This window comes from Stegodyphus dumicola, chromosome 2, assembly GCF_044657685.1.
Source record: "Stegodyphus dumicola isolate Sdum_Otavi_A_Nest chromosome 2, ASM4465768v1".
NCBI classification, from domain to species: Eukaryota; Metazoa; Arthropoda; class Arachnida; order Araneae; family Eresidae; genus Stegodyphus; species Stegodyphus dumicola.
Window position 1 is genome coordinate 155,349,644 of NC_140769.1, and position 17,887 is coordinate 155,367,530.

General features: G+C 31.9%; 1 protein-coding gene across 2 annotated transcripts in view; it reads right to left on the reverse strand.

The window, feature by feature from the left end:
- Nucleotides 1–3,610: 3,610 nt before the first annotated feature.
- Nucleotides 3,611–17,887, reverse strand: part of LOC118195100 (CD151 antigen-like) — a 170,352-nt gene continuing 156,075 nt past the window's right edge. For both annotated transcript variants that reach the window (XM_085811351.1, XM_085811350.1), the window contains exon 8: nucleotides 3,611–15,228. In XM_085811351.1, coding sequence (XP_085667477.1) covers nucleotides 15,184–15,228 — 45 coding nt within the window. In that variant the 3' untranslated portion in view covers nucleotides 3,611–15,183. The remainder of the gene's footprint in view (nucleotides 15,229–17,887) is intronic.

The following is a 17,887-nucleotide window of genomic DNA, read 5'->3' on the forward strand; positions in this document are numbered from 1 at the left end:
TAATTTGCATCCTGATGAGGACTATGGAAAGAGTACTAAAGCATAACTATCAACTTTCTTGGTTTTTCATCACATCTACTAGTCTCCCCGGTAGATCACTAAATCTCCCTGTTTTTAATTTTTAACCTTATTAAGGAAAATTTTCCGAGGAATAAATGGAATTTATGGAATTAATGCATCTTAAATTAAGCAAATTCCATTCCCTCAGTTAATTCTGAGAACATTCTGTGGTGAATTTTGTGTTCATGCCCTGCTCATTTCTCTTCTATCTCTTTTCGAACAAGGAGTATACTTATTTTATATTACGTACCTATTATTATTTTTCATCTAATCAACTTTATCCATATTTTAGGTTATATTTCTTAAATTATTATGAACATTCCTGATGTCAAAGAATATAAAATGGAATAATGATTATATTAAGTTGCTGGAACATTCCAACAACTGGCGTGGTAGTGCAAATTTTGCAAGCAATGATATTGAATCATTGAAAGCTAAAAGAGTCTGATTTGACTCTCGAGCAACCGTTCCAAAATTAGGTTTAATACCATTTCTGATAACCTCATACCATGTGTCGTATAAAGTAGACAAATACAAGAATTCCGTACAATTGTAGAATTGTTGATAAAATCGTTTGCATTGGAAATCGCAACAATTATTCAAATGTTATTCAAAGCCGAATTAGTGCTTTGAGTTTTTACATTTTGGATTAAGTTGTGGCTGATATTAGACATAGTCCCTTAAAAATCTCTCTCCAAGTAGACGAAACAACTGATGTAAATTACAGTCAACATGCATTGGTGAGGTGTGTCTATGATTTTGCAATAATGGAAGATTTCCTGTTCTACAAAGGCATGAAAACAACCCCAAAAGAAAAAGACGTCCTCCAATACGTCAAAGATTTCTTTGTGAAGTATTACTTGGATATCCAAGTTACTAGTTCTTTGTATACTGATGATGCCTCTGCTATACTAGGAAATAATTCAGAATTTTTGCACTGATGATACAAAAAATGTTATACTTACATATTGTTTTATCATCGATATGCTCCGGTATAAAAAATACTACCTCCAAAGAGGAAAAACGTTCTAGCAACTTTAGTGAAGAACATCAACTAAATTTAGAGGTCGCGCTCTGAACCACCGTCTCTAAGTTGTTTCGCGAAAGAATTGGGAAGGGAGCATTCGGTTTTGGTTTTTCATTCGGAAGTCCGCTGGCATTCACGTTTGAATGCTTAATGTGCTCTTTTTAATTGCCGAAAGTCAAAGTTTTTCTAAATGAAAGAGGCTATGATGTGGTTGGAGAAATGGAATCTTAAGAATTCAATCAAATGGGTAGCTTATCTGATAAGGTATTTCTCCCACTTCCCTAGCGTCCTTCGTGGTGTAGTGGTTCTGCACGCTGGGCTGGTATTCGAGAGGTCCGTGGTTCGATTCCCGGCGAAGGCGGTTGTTAATTTTTCATCTTTCTTGCTTCCAATTAACCTAATGACTCTACAATCTGAGTGATATTTTCACTCACACGAAAGAACTGACTGTATCTATTCAAAGGAAAAATGTAAATATATTGACATGCTGCCAGAAGATAAAAAAGTTTCAAAGCTACAACTTTGGTGTTCACGAGTTATATGAGGGTATAATTCTAATGGTTGATAACAATAAATCTTTAATTCCAAGTGTATGAAAAGAAATTGTGGATCGCTTGGAAACATTATAAACCATTTGATGGTATTTTAAAGCAGGAGAACTAAAAGCCTTGGGAACATGGGTTATAAGCCCATACTCTTTCAATCTGGATAATGTCGGATGATGAAAAACAGAAGGAAGATATTTTACAACTTAGAACAAACAGTGTTCTTGAAATGCAGTTTGAAAGCAATATTTTGGAACAATACTGGTGAATGGAATGTTCAATAATGAATATATTTTCAAAATTGAGTGAAAAAGCACCAATTGTGATCAGTCCATTTGCGACGACATATTAATACGAGTCTAGATTTAATGCCCTTTTGTCAATCAAAATAAAATTCAGAAATCGCTTGGATGCACAAGCAGGTATGCGATTGCTATTAGCAAGAAAGTGCCACAGTTTGAAAAACTCTTATCCAATAAACAAAAATCACTAATGATTCTAAAGATTTATTCAAATGTTAATTTTTGTAACATTTTCTTGTTTCTAAGTTTCATTTTTTATAAGTAAAATTTGATTGCACGACTTTCTTTACGGAAACTGCTTTATGGGGTGTGAGAACATTTAAAAAAATTTTTAGGTGCGCGAGATATAAAAAAGGTTGGGAACTCGTGCTTATAATAAATAGCAGTATTTATGATATGAAGTGCGACTGGATCGTGGTCCTACTTGGATTTGGTGTACCCATCTGACATTCTGAGGAGAGAGCTTTGTATTGAAGACGTGTTACTAACTGTGGTTTTCTATTTATCTTCAGATGCTACCTAGAGATAGAACAATGAGAGATCCACAACGCATCCAAAGTCTGGCACTTCTCCAACATAAGCAGGTTACGGTTCTGCCTTGACAGGCGCGTTCCCGAGATCTTTATCCAACTCAACATGGCTAGTTTATGGTATCACACAGAATGGCACGAGAAAGACCACTAGCTTCTACATCAGATAAATTCTTGCAATGAAATACAGCTGCTGAAACTACAATATCCCCAAATGCCATTCAAAATCTCTTGGGCAGCGGTTGTCATTCAAGGTGGTTATGTTCGGTTATGATCATAACACATTCTGTTCATTTAACATGCTTGGAATTTTAATAATATTTATTATAAAGAATCTGTAAAATACACTCAGTTGTATTAACGTTTGCTCATTACAATATTAATAACCGACAGCGTAAATTCGTTCACGTGACTTACTCGCTTAGGATGGTAATTTTGGAGAAGGTAGTAGGAAGACGGTGAAGGTTTAGGCAGTTAACGAAGTTGATATACTTCAGATCTTACCAAAAGGACTAAAATTATAATTTGCATTAAAACTTGCTTGATATTCCATTTTATATCTAATGCAAGATTAGGTATAATCTGTCTATATCTGCGTGTGACAAATTAAGCTACCATTTTAATGCAAAATCTCTGACAACTTACTTTTTAATTAGTTTTTATTGTTTGAAAGAAACTTTCCAGCAGTATACGTTCTGTGGCACATTTGTTTTTATTGTTTACAGAAGGATGCGTATGGGTTAAGAAAAAGAAAAACTACTAGTACTACTTTTCAGAGTAACTGTGCTGTTCCTCATTGAAATGTTAGAGTGGTTTTCCAGAATGAATTTACTTTTATTAAATTCAAGTGATGAATATTCTTGCCCCCTCCAGTTCTAGTTCGGTAGACTTTCTTTGTTAAAAAGTGTAGCTAAAGTCACTTAAATACTTCAGACCTTAATTTGTATTACGCAACGTCTTCCTTTATTCTATGTAAATTTGCTTACATTTTGGAGTGTAAGATGTGGATTGGAAATATTAGAATAAGTAGAATAGAGGAAATGAAAAGTAAAGCTGTAACAGAAAGGAACATTATAACACAAGTTATTTTTTGCAAGGGTAATTCGCATCATGATGTTTGAATCTATTAAATGAGGCGTTGACACATTTCTAGAGACAAGAGCTTTATTCGTACACATTATTTTCAAACTTTCAACCATAAAAATAAATAACTTACACTTTCATCTCAATTCAGAGAAGAAAAGTGCAAATAGTTATCGCATAAAGTGAGCATATATTAGCTACATGACGTGCCACTTGCCTACGGTAGGCCTAGCTTCTCAGTAACGAAAGAATTTTCATAAGCTGCATGGTAAATTCTGGTCGTTCAATGAGTTCTGCTAACCACTGTTTATTGCACAAAATACGTAAATGCATCTGGGAAACATCGGTTTGAGATTATTCAGTTTTCACGACAGCGTAAAAGGCAAACTTTACACATATGTGATTCACATTTTCTGAAGTTTCTTTTTATCTTGAGGTGCTATAAGAAGAATGCAGAACAAAGAATAATGTAATTTTAAATTTTAAAATGCTATATGAAGGGATGCTACGATTATTAGTTTAAAAAATGATGGTTAATCATTGGTGGGGAATGGGACCACATTAGCACTTTTGGCGAAATATTTATTTGGCGACAATTATAATAGCCATAATCAGTGGAATGCGATAATAGCTTCAATACTGTAAATTGACTTTATTGCAAATATTCGCCAATGCGAATCTCGTATCCTCAAGTGCAAGTTAAAATACTTGTTCATCGACAATTTTCAATATGTAAATATATTTTTAATTGCAACTTTGAAAAATAAATTTAATTTTTATTTTCCAGTATTTAAATAGTCCCCTTAACATAACAATAAAAATTAATTGTAATATTATTTTCAAACTAATTTTCAAATATTAGTAAGTTAAAAACCGTTTTTAGTAAATACTTGGATTTTTTTTTTTTTTTTTTCATTATCTGAGAGCTCTTTTCAGCGTAAGTATTGCTTTTGTAGGTGGATAAGTGGATAATAAGTATTTTACATTGCCTATGTCACAAGCGTCAGCTGAATTTCTCATAACATTTCTCATAACTTTAAAACCATTATAGAACTTAATATTTTTTTTCTGTAACATGCATACTTTCGTCACTGAGAAGCTTCAAACATATAAATGCAACAATATATTCCAATTATAAAAACATTATTTATCAACGACTGAGATGATTCAGTTAGATACAGAAACATTATAAGTTATCAACTTTAATAACTGATTTGAAACATCTAACAAAACTACTTTTGTACAAACATGGATGCTATGCTGAAAGAGCACAGCTGAAGCTTAAGCCAGAGTATTTTCCATTTGATTCCTTTCGACTTAGTTCAACAAGGCCTGAGGCAGGGTTCAGTGGCGTAGGTAAGAAATCATGATTGTATAATATTTTTACTCTTGCACTGGTAAACTGCACGAATAATTTAGAATTTTTGTGCCATTTTGTATTCTGCATCATTATTTGCTTCAAATACCATATTAAAAGCACAAATTAATAAAAAAAAATACTTACAGGTTAAATTAAAGGATATGCACATTATCCATTTAAATAAAACTAATAATCTCCGTAAGAGAAGAATTGGAGAACTGAGCTAAAACAAATGAAAAACGATGTTTTTGAAAAGGACAAAGAAATGGGGAAAAAAAATCTTTCTTTATAAATACGACTCTGATGCTGAGTTTAATGAGCAATAACAAATATCTTACGTACGCCACTTTACTAGAAGTACCCACTGATAGTACATAGATAATAGACATAGTACAAAACATTTATTGTAATGCGAATGTATTGAATTGCTATGAATATCTCAACGCCCCACTGCACCTATAGTTCACTTAAAAAAGATTATCCCCAAGCCAAAACGTATTCCTCACAGAGCGAAAAGTATCTTAATTTTGAAAAATTATAATATTAAAAGCAGTAAAATTAGAATTTATAATTATAGCCTATATTAAAATTTTGTATTTTTTGTATATTCATACACTAAAGGAATGAAAAATAATATTTTAATAGAAAATGCTGTCAGTTTAACAAAGACTGGTGGCGTTACAATTAGAAGAGCTGAAATGCAAATGATCAAATCGTGTAAGGTAATAACTTTGAAAGCACTCAATATTTCGTATTCGAAACATAGATAAAATACTGATACATAAATAATTTTTTGTACGGTAAAATCACTGTGATGGTACATTCTGCACACGCCACACACATATAAAAAAATGACAGTTCTATATTTTCCGTTCTAATGGACCGATTGGCGAAATTTAACTTGCGTTTTTCATGTCTTCAAAGCTATACTTAGGGATATATATCAGATTTACGTATTATTTTAACACAAAATCGGATTTTTTTTTCTGAAATGACATACCAATTTTTTCGATATTTCGATTCTACGACTCAAATTATTCCTAAATATTAAATTTTGTAAGGTTTGGTGAGAAAATTACTGAGAAATCTGAATCTTTGCGCATATTTTTCAGTTTGCGACAAGAATAATTCACATGGAGAAATTCTTAATTTATGTTAACCTACTTTCCTTTCTCTTTCTTTGTGCTTGAGCGGGAAAAAAAGTGCATTCGTTCATTCTTTCAAATAATTTACTTTAAACTGCATTTTTAAATCATAGTTGTTATTTTTAGATCCATAAACCACATTTGGAGTTATTAATGCTTAAAACAAAGATGCCAAACTTCAAAACACATCAATACGTTAATTCACCTAAGGAAGTTTTGAATAAAAACACTAATTTTCTACAGGTAGGCTTAGAAATACATCTACTTTAAGGTGACGGTAAAAACAATTTATAGGTTATAATTCAGAAAAAAAAAAAAAAAATAAAATAAAATAAAAATAAAAATAAAAATAAATAAATAAATAAATAAAAAAATACAGATTTTTAAAAATAAATCAAATATCTGCGAATTTTATTTGGATTGAATCTAAATTTCGAACTGTTTTATAAAAAAAATTTTATATATAAAAAAAGAGATGTTAATAAATAAATACCAAATTCAACAAATATTTGGAGCCAGAATTTTGAGAGCTAATTTTTTTAAAAGCTACTCATACGATTTTTAGAGAACTTGGAACGTTGGCATAATTTGAGCCATAGAATCGAAATATTGAAAAGAATCAATATGTCATTTCAGAAAAAGTTCAATTTTGTGTCAAAATGCCTATTTTAGAACAATGCTATGTGTATATCTAATATTTATCCTAAGTTGCGTTTTCGCGACATGAAAAACGCAGGTTAAATATCAGCAATCGGCTCAGTAGAAAGGGAGATGTCGAACTGTCCTTCTCTTTTTGTGTGCGTTCAGAGTGTACATTGATTAAGGTGCTAAAATTAGATGCCACAATTTTTTATAAAAATATAAAATAAAGTAGAAATTCCAATTAATTTTCATCTGTAATATGTGAGATGCAAATTCTGTATGAATACATTTCTGGTATCACTGCTGAGATTCATTCCAAACATACAGGAACATTTTCAAAAGAATTTCTTTGTCGATTGGACTTTCAGTTAATCTTATAATTTGGTAATAACGCTTTCGTGAAAAATATTACGTCTACGGATGATTAATGTATTATGAACTGTAAATTTAGTTTAAAAATTCGCTTAGATTTCTCAAATTGTTAACTGATGATTCATTTTGTGGATAAAATAATCGGTAGCTACTATGATATGCATTCGTAATTTTGTAGTAAAACCAAGTTAAAAATTTTAAACGAAAGTTATTTTTTTTTTCTTATCAAAAATGAAAGTACAAATTATAACTATACTATTATAACTACATTAACTGTTATAAAGTACTATTATAACTACATTACACAAAAATCTCACTTATGCTGTACTTCGAAAGAAAAAAAAAAAATTGACGGAAGCTGTCTGTTACATTTATTCCAAACGGCTGCTTGGTTTTGGATAGGCCTAGGGCCTAAGATTTTTAAATATTGATCAATTTTTTTTTTTTATTTGACAGACACCGCTGAAGAATCTCTCCACTAAAATATGGTAAAGGTACACCGCAATTTGCAATTTATTATTAGCGACAGCAGGAAAAACTGAAGCACCTTGACTTATTTGAAAACTAACAACTTCTATCGATTTTATTTTCTTCTTCTTATTTTCATAATATTGTTACGGATTTTGTATTTAGTTGCTATTTTTAGTAGAACTGTAATTAAAATTGTTTTATTTACCCGTGCAATGCAGCGCGTCACGAATTTTAAGAGAAAGGCTATGCCGGAAAAGTAAAAATACAAGAGCACGCACGTGCATTTAACATTTAATAAAATTTTATCTTCGTAATTGATATTTAATTTGAATAAATGTAATTGACTACAATGTTAACTGTAACCGTAATTCTACGTTTTTTGCTTTCCAGAAATTGCTAGAATTCTCTCGTGCTGCCGATTTAAAAAGCTATAAAAGCCAGAGAGAGAACAGTTCACTAGTTGTTTAGATAACTGTTGTTCGCTGATTGTAGCGAATTCGCGGTGAAATCAGATTAGCTTTCTCTGTGCTTTGAATTTCGTTCTATTTAGTGTTTTAGTAGTTTAAAATATAGCTACTGATAATATTGCATGATATTGTGCGAATACCTCTGTGGAAGCGCGAACGGGCTGGCTGCATGGGTGTTTTCCCCATGTGTAACGTGTATACGAGCCAGTTTCACTTAGAAAGTCCTCCCTCAGGCAGATAGCCCTAGTGTGCTTTGCCATAATTAATGTGGAAGTATCCAGCGTTTTGTTATATTTCTTGTGATAAGTTAGTAAATTTCACTAACTTTTTATCAGACTTGTGCATTCAATCTATTACGAACCCGTACGCACGCAACAATATCGTTTGTTACGTTCTTTTCTTTTTATAACGAAATGTTTTTTATTATCTTCTTTCAATAAATGTTTCCTTAATTTTTCTGCTTGTCTCTTGCTGTGTGTTCTTAGTGCATCTTTATTTTTCGGCATTTTATACAAGCATAATCAGTCAATTTTCAAAACTTTTTTGGGGGTTTAGTAATGGTCTCCTTTGACTATCAAATAAGCTACAAACGAAAACTATAGCTTTTGGGGTTAATCAGATATAAGCCAAAGAATATGTATTGTTAAGAAGGAAAGCTTCGCAGCAGCAGAAGTGGCTCCCTCCGAACGAAAAAAGACACAACTGCGCATGCGTGAAATATCTGTCGCCAAAAAGCGCCAAAGCTCGAAGCTGATGTCGAAGCAAAGAATATGTATTGTTAAGAAGGAAAGCTTCGCAGCAGCAGAAGTGGCTCCCTCCGAACGAAAAGGGACACAACTGCGCATGAGTAAAATATATGTCGCCAAAAAACTCCAAAGCTCGAAGCTGATGTCGAAGTTCGAACAGGTTTGACGGTCACGTTTATCAAGAGTTTAAAGCTCCATTTTTTTCCCCTAGATATTGACAGATATAAAATCAGACATCAAACTGCGATACGGATAACACAAGTTCAACTAGTAAAGCAAAAAAGCACGAAAATTCGAGTTTAAATTATCGCGAAAAGTCAAAGAACGATTCATCTTAACCTGTATTCCTCAATTTCCTGTACACGTGACGGAGGTGGAAAATCTTGGCCAGGTACATCACAAAGGGGAAAATTCTCGCCAACAGGTTCTGTCGCCAAATCCCTTGGCGAATTGTCCCTCTTCTTTCTAGCGGCGTAGAAGACAAACTGGTTTACATTACGTCTACGGAGCCTTTCCTTCTTTACATAAGACTTTTTTTGGTCGAAGTTCGAACAGGTTCGACGGTCCCGTTTATCAAGAGTTTAAGGCTGTGTGACTCCATTTTTTTCCCTACGTATTGACAGATATAAAATCAGACATCAAACTGCGATATGGATAATACAAGTTCAACTAGTACAGCAAAAAAGCACGAAAATTCGAGTTTAAATTATCGCGAAAAGTCAAAGAACGATTCATCTTAACCCATGTTCCTCAATTTCCTGTACACGTGGCGGAGGTGGAAAATCTTAGCCAGGTACATCACAAAGGGGGAAATTCTCGTATAAGCGTTCTACTAAGACCTGTTTCGTGTCTTAAATTGTTTTGTCCTTGAGACCGTTATTGAAGAGAGTAGTCCCACGTTAAAAAGTGAATGTGGCCAGCTGTTTATCTAGAAATATATTCGCTCCAAAGATTTTTTCACCTGTGAAAATTTGAAAAGGCTCGTTAACTTGCTGAAGAATACTTTGAAACCAAGTTTAATTTAATGTACTATCATTTTCTGCTCACAAGATCGAATTCTGGCCTATTTCTATAAGTGACAATTCCCAGTTATAAATCTAGAATTATCTCTATAGATCTAGAATTGTATTCTATTTTGAAAAAAAAAAAAAAAAAAAAAAAAAGTAATCTAACCTTAATGAATTATCAAGTGACTTATCATGAGTGACAACTCATATTATATGCTAATGATCCCGAAATACTAATAATCCACTTATAAAAACGATTTCTGTTTAATTATTTTGAAAATGCTATATACCGGCTTATTTATTTCAGCAAGTGAATTTTAGTCCACTAAAATGGAATTAATTTTAGTGGACTAAAATTAAAGTTCAAGTTTAAAAATAATTTGCGTTTCAGAGAAAAATTAATATAGGGATACTTTATTTATTTATAATGTTTTGAAGATAACTTACTTCTTCTAGGATACTTCTAATTCCTTTTAAATTTCTTGACATCCAAACTGTAGGAATTAAAATTATTAAGTTAAGAATTTAGCATAATTTCTAATTATTTAATTACAGACATTTCATAATGTGCGGTGTAAATGAAGTGTTTAGTTGAAGACTATACATCAGCTAGATGTTAATGTTCCTAAATGAAAAAGTGCACAAAAAAAAAAAAAAAAGCCAAATCCTGATGGTGGTGACGATTATTGTCCACCACCTTTTAGTTCGGGTGCCACTTACGATTCCAATTACATCATGAAGGCATGCGGAAAGGAAGGAGAAAATACCTTATAAATCTACTGCGAAATTTGACAGCAATATAATGATATTCTTGATTAATCGTAGGATCCCTCTTGAATAATATAACACACCTACCATTTTCACATATTTACTGCGATATTATACTGCACGCTTACTAAGGTATTAAACACATAACTTTTCTTAAAATAATACAATAAATATTGTCAAAATTACTTACAGGTATGAATACAGAAAGTTAACGAAGCGATTAATTTGGTAGAAAATATAGGGTACTTACGTATTATCGCAACCACCTCAGTAGAATTTTTCCAATTTTTCCGAAGTCGCCAAATTCTGGCAACTATGTGCATAACAGTTCTTTAGGTAACCATACCCATTGTAAGTTGCAATCCTAAAATTCACGAAATCGCCTTTTCCTTCTGTAAAAAATAGCCATCTGCGCCAAGGGGTTGCACTAATACGTAAGTACCAAATGGGGCTACATTTTATATGATATTCATGATTTGTTATTGATGCGTTAAAGGAAGTAATTTCACAGATTGTTAATTTATGAACTTTACAGAGGTTTTAAGAAATTTTGCAGTAAAATTCGGGAAATTATAGTATTTTATTTAAATTTTTTATTAGGATAGACCTGAACTTATAATATTAATAATTAAATATTTTTAAATGCTTGTTGCATCAGAGGCGAAAGAAACATTCAAATAGCAATTCAATACATCAAATTTACATTTAAAAACACAGGCATTATGAAATGACCAGTTAATGATCAAGTGTTTACAGCTTATGAATATTAAATACAATCTTTAAACATAAATGTTTTCATTCAATGGTAAAATGACATCATTGAATATTCAAACCGTATTTTTCTCAGTGATATTCAAAATATTTTTTATGCCATTCAACATTTTCATTTGAAGCACATAAAAACAGTTAAGAGATATACATAGCAAGAGCATATAATGGCATTTTGAAGACTTTTAGCAAAATAAATTCATTTAGCTTTTGAATGGTGAACATTATAACAACAATGAAAAATTTTATATATATGCTTTATAGCTGCAACATCATGTATATGTATATATATATATATATATATATATATATGTGATATTTACTAATTACTTTTGCAAATTGCAAGCTTTTGTATGCAATCTGTTCCCAAGCAAAATTTTAGTCTGCTCATATATCTATTATTAATATATAACATTTCAGGAAAATGACTTAATTTTAAATTCTGTTTTAAAAAATAAAGGAAATATTTGGCTTTCTTTAACAAGCTTGATATTTCATGATTTATGTACAAAATGTTTGTATTAGCGTCGAGAAAAATGTTCCGCAGAGTTGTATATTATGATGTACAATGTATGCAGATATGTGGTGCTTGCTACTGTCGATTAAAGAGGTATAAAAATTTATTCTCAGTCTTTTCTTATTTATAGATTATTTTTACTTCAGCGATATTCATGTGTTCTTTAAAAAGTAAATTTCTTCTATGTGTCTCATAAAGTGAGCTACATGCTATTCTAAGTAATGCATTAGATTTTTTTACAGTAATAATGCTGCTTAAATGAATTAAAATAATCTTTTTCAATCTAAGAAATAAAGCAGTAAATATTTTAAAATTTGTGTGCATTTTCTGTTATGAGCAAAAGCAAATCTACCAAGTTTTCCTACGAAGTAAATATTTAAAATAGTTATATTTCATTTGTGTCATAGATTCTTATCAGCTGCATTGTGGTAATTTTGTTCATTGAAAAATATTTTGTAGTAGCGTTTACTGTGAAAATGCTTATTTCTAGGAAAAGCGTTACTTTTAACATCGTTGATTTGAAGAAAGGTGCAATGATATATAAATGAGGTCATTTCACTTTCTGAGGGTGCATATTAGGGAAGCAAATGTAAGTATATCTAAACAGAGATCTGTGAAATATGTATACTTGTTCAGGGGCGTAGCTAGAGGGGGCAAGGGTGGGCATCTGTCCCCGGGCGCAGAATCCAAGGGGCGCCAGACTGCTGTTACGACATTTTAGAATTAAATGTTTTCCATCCTTGGCAAGCAGTAGGGGGCACGAAATCTTCAGTTATCCCTGGGCACTGAAAAGCCTAGCTACGACTCTGTACTTGTTACAAATACTGAAATGCGAAGTCTATTCACATATCTTTAGGTAATACAAGATGCTTTAAATTTCTGTATGAGAAAATTTTGGAAAAGATAATTATGAATGATAAAGTGAAATTTTCAGTTACAGGCAACTTCTTCGAAAAATATTTTATTAAATATCTTTGCGTGTTGTGGCAACACAGTAGGATCATTTGGTTTTTAGAAGCCATCAAATACGGTAGTCACCACTCCTTTAAATCCTACTATCTTTTTACAGATAGCTTATCCGCCATGCACGCAATAGCCTCCCCAACGAATAAATTCCCAATAATTCAGGAAATCCTCAACACTGACTCTAGCATAACCAACCAGCATTTTATAATATCATGGATCTTAATTCATGAAAAAAGCATGTTTGGATGAAAAAGGTTATGTTGTTATAAGTATCTTATCATTAAAGATCGTAATGATCGTGTCCTCCTACTTTTCCTCCATTTTGAATTTATGGGAGTTGTTTACTTTCACGCCACTTGTAATTAATTTACATCTATTCGTTGCCTTGCGTTGGCAACATGTTTTGGAATTGTAGTTCATAGAATTCGGTCGTTAGAATGTAGCTGACATAAAACATTTTTATTACTTATTTTTAACTTAATTATGTTTTCGGATAATTATTAGATGTTTATATGTGGATATTTAATTATTATATGTTTACAGTTTGATTTGAATAAACGGGGAGTAGTTGAATTTATTAAAGTTATTTGAAAACGAAGTCTGTTTTTCAGCTTCAGCGCCATTTAATTAATGCTGGTTGTATCTCTTAAATTTTTAAAGTTTATTCCGAACTTCTGTATTGATGGAAAGTGGAATCAAAGAATGAAAGTGAGTTTTTTTAATTACTGTTCTGACGATTAAACATTTTTTTTCAACATATTATTAAAATATTTCGTTCTTCGCTACATTATTAGATTAAAAAATTCTGCTTCGTCACATCTAATGGCCATATGCAGAACAGTGTACTCTGATAAAAAAAAACTTACAAAATGAATTGTGGAAATTTTATCAATGTAAGTTTATCTATATAATCTAGCTAAATTATATTACTGAAGACTCTTTGGCATCTGCTAAATAGTTCCCAATATCTATATATTGACGGAATTTAGAATAAATGAGAGATACATGTATGATAAACATGAGTACCTGAGGCAACTTTGATATGAACTGATTCTCAGCCAAGTGCTCACAAGCTCCAAGAAATGAAAAAAAAAAAAAAAAAAAAAAAAAAAAAAAAAAAAAAAATTAATTTTCATAATTTTTAAAATCATAGGTGACATAGGGATGCAAAAGTACCTGCAGAGCTACACGAGAATTTCATATTTGCCTTTAAATACAAGATTGACTTTATGAATACAAAAGTTTCAGTTTCTTAAAGAAAAATATTTCATATGACTATTAACAAGAAAATTCCGAGTTTCAAGCCACAAGATATGCATGATAAAAGAATGGTGGAAGGAAGTTTTTTCTATATATTTCTAGATCGGAATTAAAAATGTTGCCATAACAAATAAATAATGGTATATATAATTACGTTATGTTCAATACTTTTTTCTGTTAAGTTTCGGCTGGTGGAGGCATTATTGCAAGATTTTGACATGCAAATGTAAGTCGGTCTGTTAGAATTTCAAGCCGCATTGTGATTCGCCATTTTTACGAAGTCGCAATTGTATCATGGGCTAACTTAGCTACTTATAATAAAAAAGCAAAACAACCTTTTTGATGTATGTTATAAATATATACATAGCAAACATATACAAAAATAAAAACGCACTTTGGTATCTTATTCATGAATATCTCTTACTGATATTTAGAAATCTGTATGATGATTGTGTGTAATTGACTTCTGTAAACTTTCTTGTGCAGCTGATATGAAAACTACAACATTATAACTGCCAAGAATTTTATCTGCACGTTTTGCATATGAATCAGCTGCTACAGATTGTCGATCAAAGCAATTAATTTAATGAACAGCCGCATTAAAAATACATTACATTGAATTCATTTTTATATACTTGATTTGCAATTTCAGTCGCATTTAAAACACTCTTCACTCTGGGTGAAAATCTAAAATAAAACATTTTACTAACTTTTTTATTTATTTTATATTATTGGTATACCTATAAATATTGCATTGCAGAGGTATTTCATAGCTTTTCAAAATAATTGCTGCTAATAAATCAATAACTGGAGACTTTTGCAATACTTGAAATACATGATTTTAAGATTTGTTATATTTATTGGAGAACGTCTGGCATTTTAATACTTCCTAAGATTTTAGAATTATTGTCCCTATCTGCGATATTAAAAAAATGGATTTTTTTCTTGTTGAAGAACTAACTAAAAAAGTATTTGAGATGAGCTTAATGGATGTGCTAAAGTTGTAAATGAGCAGCTCAATTATCGAAATGTTCACGACGATTCTTTGCAGTTCTTGATCAGGTAGGATTACGACAATGGGTTAAGGATGAGCAAAATGATTGGAGATTTGGAGAAGAGGATAAGGACTGCTCGGAATCTAGATTTCTCAAATTTCTTTGCAAAGGCAGATAGAAAAGATCATGCCGAAAATCTGAAAGATAAATACAAAAAATGAATAATACACTATTGTCATAAATAACTCAGAAGTCTTAGAATATATAAAATATTAAGCATTACATTACTAAGCATATTTTAAGCATTGCATTTAATGAAACAAGGCTGACGTCTTCAGAAAGTAAATACTATCTTCCTTCATTAGATCTTTCAATAATTATTGCTGAATAAACTGAATACACTTTCTGTCTTTCCAGACCGCTTGAGAGAACATTTAAACTTATTAATTAAAATTAAAATTAATTAATTCTCAAGAAGCTCGAAAAATACCCTTACGTCAATTCAGTCTTCTAAATTTAAAATTGTTTACATTAAGTAGAAATATTAAAAGAAAGTGAATCAAAAATAAATAAAACATGAGTTACAAGTTAAAACAATGAAATAGTCAAATCTAGATGATATCTTTAGTTTACAAACAATCACAATGTAAGTCAAAATAATTTCAAATTACTGTGGAAATCCATTTTCTAAAATAATTAAACATTTTAAGTAGTCATAAGGAGTATATAAAAGCTTTTGCTGTTTAATATTTTATTAAAAATGATGGCTTAAAATTTAGTAACGACTTTTGTCCTTTTAGCGTAGTAGGGTTATACATTGAGCCTTTTTATCTAAAAGAACTTTAAATTCTACTGGCACATATTTGATTTGCACAAATTTAACAAAACTGTTACACTATTTGTGGATAAGTTTTGTCATACTTAACGAATAAATTTCATCCTGAAGAAGACTACTGATTGGTTTTGCAATAGAGAAAAGTTATTTGCTAAAAGCTCAGGGTTTACGTGAATGAAAATTCGTCGTCTTCTTGGCGATTAATTTCACGTGTGTTTCTCACGGAAGAAATGGTTCTAAATGGCCGCGACAGAAGCACTATTAAAATATTTCTTCTCTTTTCTTTTCTTTTTTTTTTTTTTAATGAGGCTAAAGCTAAGATAATAGAAAGAGAATAGCAAATAATATTCTCGTTATATTGGCTGTAATAGTGAATTTTGAAACTAAAAGGGCCTATTATTAAAAGAATAGATACCAGAAATTGTATATAGAAAATGGTTTTAAATAGGAATTTACTAATCACAAAATATACAAATCTTCATTACTTCGCATGCATTACTCTCATAATAGATTTCGAATAGTTGAATTATTATATAATAAGATTAAAGATAAAATTTGGTAGTAGCCTTTTTTTTTTAAGAAAACAATTAACAAATTTCTTGGGAATCTGATTATTAACTACAGTAACTGCAGTTAAAACAAATTTATTCTCTTAAATAATTAATTTCAGTACAATTGTTTACTTTTTAAAAGATATTTTCATATAGATAAATCCTAAAGTACTTGGGCACGTGTAATATTTCTAATTTCTAATCTGATTCATAGCCCTGTCAGCATTACACATGTCTGGTTTTTATGATGATATACACTATTTTGCAAAAAAATCAAAGCACCATGAAGGAAGTGGTTGTTTTTGATGAAATTGAATATGTATATAGCTCATACACAGACAATAAAATGATTAAAAAATCAAGGTCATAGTGCCTGCCCAAGGCTCACAATCACCAATGCACGCTTGAATTCGTCGAGGCAAAGAGTGGTAGAGGTTCCTTATGTCATCCTACGACACATTCTGCCAGCAATTCATCAGTTGTCGCTCCAGATCTGCGATATTTTGTGATGCCCGAATTTCTCGGCCTACCATGTCCTAGACATGCATGATTGGTGAAAGGTCTAGTGACCTTGCTGGCCAAGGAAGAGTATCAATCGCATGGAGACAGTCCAGAGATATGCGAGCGGTATGTGGCCTGGCATTATCTTTTTGGAAAATGGCCCTTAGCTGACGTGCCATGAAGGGTAATGCAATCGGCCGCAGGATGGTATCAACATATCGTTGAGCTGTTGGAGGATGACTAATGATGACCTGCTGTCATAAGAAATAGCGCCCCACACCATCACACCAGGGATTATGGCTGTATACCTTTGTAAAGCAAAGGCCTCTGTGAGCATAACCCCGCCTCAGACAAGCGCCGTGAGATGGTGGACGGTACCACAGAAGGTATATAGTGCGTTGAATAGTCGACAATGATACCGTTGGGGCGGTTCGGGTCTGGCAACAATCATCCTATCTTGCCTCGCATTGTGCTCCTTGGCCTTCCACAGCCTTCATTTCGTCTGCAATTTCTTTGTAGCAACTATTGCTGCCAACATCTTTGCACAGCAGTGTCTGTATGCTGCAGGTGGTGGCTTATTGCTCGGTAGGGCCTTACAGAACCCTACAATGCGACCACGTTCGAAGTTTGGATGTGGTTTCAGAAAGAGAAAAACACCATAAACAGATCTCGGAACTATATAGGCGCAGAGCGTAGAATGTGGATTGGATGTAAGCAACAGCGCTGAAGGTATTGTGTGTGAGTTGTTTGTAGGAGGGATAGTCTTTTGTTCTCAGCAGAAATGAAATCTCAGTGTTTAAAGTGAACTAATGAAAATGTGACTGTCAGATGTTACCTATAACTCAAATTTTTCTATTTTCCCTTGTTTTCTTTCATTCCTTTTCCCGCTTTCTCGATTTTAATTAATTCATACCGTAAATATGTAAAATGGCAGGATAAAAATGATCGCAATCTTGTTTTCTCCCATTA